Raw genomic sequence first — 4,484 nt, forward strand, 5'->3', positions numbered from 1 at the left:
GTTTATAGGTGTCCCGGTGAATTTTTAAAGATGGGGAACGATAGATAAGCTGCAAAGGTGGGGCTCAAAAAAATAAAATAAAATAAAAAGGGGAAGGTACGGTCTTGGACCCTTCCCGGCTCTGGCCGCCGGGACAGCCCAACAGTGCTCCCTCGGTGTCCCCGCCCGCCGCCTCCCCGCCTGTGTGCGCACGAGGCTGCGGCACCTACGTCAACAGCGCCCTCGCTTCCAGACCCTTCGGCGGCGGCGGCGGCGGCCGTGACTGCCGCAGGCCCGCGCGGCCCCGCCCTCGGGCCGTCCGCAGCGGGCCAATCCGCGCCCTCGGGAGGCGGGGCCGACGCCTCCAGGCCCCGCCCCTGCGCCGCAGCCTGCCTTAAAAGCCCGCGCCGCGCGCCGGGTCGGCGAACAGCTGCGCTGGCCGCGGGGAGTCTGAGTGATGCAAAGTGCCATGTTCCTGGCTGTCCAGCACGACTGCGTACCCATGGACAAGAGCGCAGGCAACGGCCCCAAGGTCGAGGAGAAGCGGGAGAAAATGAAGCGGACACTGTGAGTATGCCCTCTCTCCCGCAGGGCTCTCCTTACCCCTGCCTGGCTTTGCTGCTCGGGACCGACCTTCCTTCGATCTCGGCTTTTGACTTAAGCTATCTCCCGTCTGCACCTCAGGAGAGAAACGGGAGGAGTGGGGGGTGGGGGGCGGGGAGAAAGAAGGGAAAGTTAGCTTGCTAGATAGATCTCGCCGTTGTGCTTTTTCTGTGTGAGCTTAGAGAGTTTAGGAACTGCTGCGGGAAGTTGTTATGATGAAGTGGGAGGCAGATGGCCTGAGATGGCTCCGGTTGGCTTTTTCTGCATTTAATGTGACCTAAGAATCCTGCAGCTGAATAAGGGTCCTGCAGCGCCCGGACATTGCATTGTGAGTGCTGCGCTGCTTACACAGCTGCTGGGTAATGTTTGGGAAGATTCTGAACGTATTCGCTTTAGATACGGTTTTAAATCATAAAGTAGGTCTCTCCCAGTCACGACTGTGGAATGAGTAATTTGCTCTGCAGTATCTGCAGCGGAAAACACTGTGGGTGTCGCGGAGGGGGAGCTCGGGAATCCATCACACACACACACACACACACACACACACACACACACACACCTCTGTGCACTGCCAATGTCCCTTCTGCCTGGAGTGCGGAAAGAAAAGGAACATCAGCTGGCTCAAGATACTTCCCCTCCTGCTGCTGCTGTTCTCAATCCTCAAATGTCACCAAGTTGTAGTTACCCATGCAGAAAAAACGCGACCTTTTTTGTAGTCCGAAGTAACTTGTGAAAATTTAAAATATCCTCCGCTATGTTATGTAGTCCTATCCTGCTTGGGAAAACTCATTATAGTCAGATGAATGGATGAAAATATGTTCAATCCATGAGGTGCTGAGTTTATATGCTCCGGGGATGAGATTGATCGTTCTTGCCTATCGGGTTTGTTTGTAGCTTTTGGGGTGACTGACCTGTATGCTGTTGCAACTGGTGAGAAGTTTACTGTTCAAGAATTGCTGCTTGAAGTATTTTTTGTTTTTCTCTTTTCTAGCTTAAAAGATTGGAAGACTCGTTTGAGCTACTTCTTGCAAAATTCCTCCACTCCTGGGAAACCCAAAGCCGGCAAGAAAAGCAAACAACAAGCTTTCGCCAAGTAAGTTGCAGAGATGAACATGTAGCCACTGAACAGGAAAGGGGAACTGTCTTGTGTGGTGTAGCTCACGTGTGGAACTTCTCTTGCAGGCCTTCTCCTGAGGAAGCGAGGCTCTGGGCAGAAGCCTTTGATGAACTGCTAGCCAGTAAATGTAAGTGAACCTCTTGAATTTGATCTCTTACCAGTATCCCAAGCGCCTAGAACTGTGTCCACACCACACATGAGCAGCTTGCAGGAACTACCTCAGACTTTTACTGCATAAAGCCTGTTTTTCTTGCATTTAATCCTGGAAAAGCATGAAGTAGTTACTTCAGGTGGGGAAGAAAAATTATCCTAAAAAACTTAAAATGACAGTTACTCATAGTTAGGGTTAAGTCAGCTTTTCCATTGCATAGAATATTTTCAAAAAGCTCTAGTTCCCAGAGAACCAAGTGGATGGCTACTTGCATTGACAGTGAAGTTAAGCATATTTTTTGTTGCAGAATACAAACGTAAGCATTTTTGCCTACTGGCATCTTAGTGCTTAAAGAGCTGAACTGTGAGAATGGCAGGCTGGAGTGAAATCTAGAAAAGTGGCCATTCTAGTACTAGAAGAGCGGTGTGTTGTTGGGCCCCTCAGTTTCCGTTCTACATGCCTGTCTTCTTGTGCTTTCAGATGGACTTGCTGCGTTCAGGGCCTTTTTAAAATCTGAGTTCTGTGAAGAAAACATTGAATTCTGGTTGGCCTGTGAAGACTTCAAAAAAACCAAGTCACCCCAAAAACTGTCCTCAAAAGCAAGGAAAATATATACTGACTTCATAGAAAAGGAAGCTCCCAAAGAGGTAAGAAAACGTTATTCCTGTCAGCACAGTTTGGACATCTTCAACACTGTAGTGACACACAAGAATTGAATATACCAATTACAGGGCACATGAGGAGATCCATGTATGGCTCTCTACCCCAGCTGTCCCAACATTCAAGTTTCTCCAAAATTGATAGTTATAACCGATCACATATTACATCTTTTATGTTTTCTTATTAAGCATCGATTTGTAATGTTGAATACCAACTAAATCAAGTTTTGTTGTTTTTTTTTTTTCAGATAAACATAGACTTTCAAACAAAAACTCTCATTGCCCAAAATATCCAAGAGGCTACAAGTGGCTGCTTTACCACAGCTCAGAAGAGGGTATACAGCTTGATGGAGAACAATTCTTATCCCCGTTTCTTGGAGTCAGAATTCTACCAGGACTTGTGTAAAAAGCCACAGATCACCACGGAGCCCCATGCTACATGAGACAAAGAGCCCCCAACAGAGGACATTTCATTCTGTCTCCCTAGAGGAAAGGCTGTGACCTGCCAAAAGACTGACCTTGAATTCAGCCTGGGTGTGAGGAAACATCACCCAGAACTATTGATTCAAAGTTGGGTAGTGAATCAGGAAGCCAGCAACCCAGGACAGGCTGTGTGTGAAACAGCTTCCCTTGCTGTGTGAAGAACAGAGGGGAGGGGACAGTGCTCTGAATGTGCTGTTCCTCACTGGGAAAGCAGGGGTCTGAGATGAAAGATACGATGGAAAGTTGTTGGTCCAAACATTTAAAATCAATAGGTCTGGGATTATGTGGCCTTAGCTAGCTGGCTGTACATCTTTCCCTACATCAGTCCATTGTTACCACGTAGTGGTTTTACTTCTAGTTTTAATATTTCAGTACTAAGGAACATTAAAATGTTTACTGTGTGCAAGGGTGTTGACGTTCTTAGGACTACAGGTGGTTAGTACTGTCGTGTCCGGGATCACTGAAACCGAAGAGTATGTTTGCATTGTTAAACAGTGTGTGAGAGGCAATGAGCGCTGTTCTGTAGAAAACCGGTGTCTGTCATGAGTGCCAAAAACTGTCTTGCAGGCAGCTAAACTTTGAAGTGGTTTTTGAATACTTTTAATAAATTTATTTTGATAAATAATGTCATTGAACCTTTGGAAGTCCAGATGTGATTCTGTTGTGTTTGATTTCAGTAACTGGAATTGTGTCAGATATAAAAGAAAGCAACTTTCTAGTAAAGAGATATGACCATGGGTTGATTATTGTACCAGCCCACTGAGAGCTGACAGCCCTTAGAATTGAGAAATGGTTGCTTCAAGGAAGATAAACCTATAGACATGATGTAGTTGTAAGAAAATCAGATCACATCCCTAGGACCACTCATTGTGAAAGTCAAACTTGTTATTTAATAAAATAAAAAGAAAAAAAGAACATTGCCCTGTGTGTTAAGGACCAGTTAAAAATGGGTAATAAGAGAGCATTGGTGGAAAGAAGCCTGAAGGTTATGTGGCCAAGCAGCCTAAGAGAAGAAAGAAGTTGAAGTAAACATGTGTAGGCCTTCGGCCTGCCTGTTTTATTATCGGTTCCAGACACCTACATGGGGCTGACATGGGCAAGACACATACCTGGTCACTGTTTCTTTTGTGATGGGTCAATATGAGAATTTCAGAGTTTTTCCTGCGTCTCCTGCCTTCGCTAGGCTAATAATCCCTTAGGTAATGCTGAAGAAAGCAAGTGCTTTCCTTAGACTCAATGCAGGAATCTTCTGGCTGAGAAAGGCCTTCCTTCTATAGAGGAATTCCCTTTCCTTGGTGAGACAGGTTTTCAATCTCTGGAGGAGGGGGAGGTGTTAATAAATGGGAGGAGACAGGGCCCACCCTCAGCTTGAAATTGGAAGATCTGAGCCCAAGTAATGACATCCCGCAGCTTTGTGACCCGAAGAGTCCCCATTTTTCACCGTGGCTCCTCAGTGTGTACCTCTCTGCCTATCTCCCTGATATCCATACAT

The 4,484-nt window shown here is 46.5% G+C and overlaps 1 protein-coding gene across 1 annotated transcript; it reads left to right on the forward strand.

Moving 5' to 3' along the window:
• Window positions 1-392: 392 nt before the first annotated feature.
• Window positions 393-3,633, forward strand: Rgs2 (regulator of G protein signaling 2). The gene is made up of 5 exons (XM_028884620.2): window positions 393-546; window positions 1,574-1,675; window positions 1,765-1,826; window positions 2,331-2,497; window positions 2,758-3,633. Exons 1-5 carry the CDS (start codon window positions 437-439, stop codon window positions 2,950-2,952), a joined length of 636 nt encoding a protein of 211 aa, XP_028740453.1. The 5' UTR covers window positions 393-436; the 3' UTR covers window positions 2,953-3,633.
• Window positions 3,634-4,484: the final 851 nt, after the last annotated feature.

The sequence above is a fragment of the Peromyscus leucopus genome, chromosome 15 (genome assembly GCF_004664715.2).
Source record: "Peromyscus leucopus breed LL Stock chromosome 15, UCI_PerLeu_2.1, whole genome shotgun sequence".
Lineage (NCBI taxonomy): Eukaryota > Metazoa > Chordata > Mammalia > Rodentia > Cricetidae > Peromyscus > Peromyscus leucopus.

Bases quoted from the DNA above. Each gene is read 5' to 3' on its own strand.
- Rgs2 (XM_028884620.2), top strand. From the start codon at position 437: ATGCAAAGTGCCATGTTCCTGGCTGTCCAGCACGACTGCGTACCCATG. The intron at 1,827-2,330 runs GTAAGTGAACCT...TTGTGCTTTCAG, and splicing joins TGAACTGCTAGCCAGTAAAT to ATGGACTTGCTGCGTTCAGG. The intron at 2,498-2,757 runs GTAAGAAAACGT...TTTTTTTTTCAG, and splicing joins AAAAGGAAGCTCCCAAAGAG to ATAAACATAGACTTTCAAAC.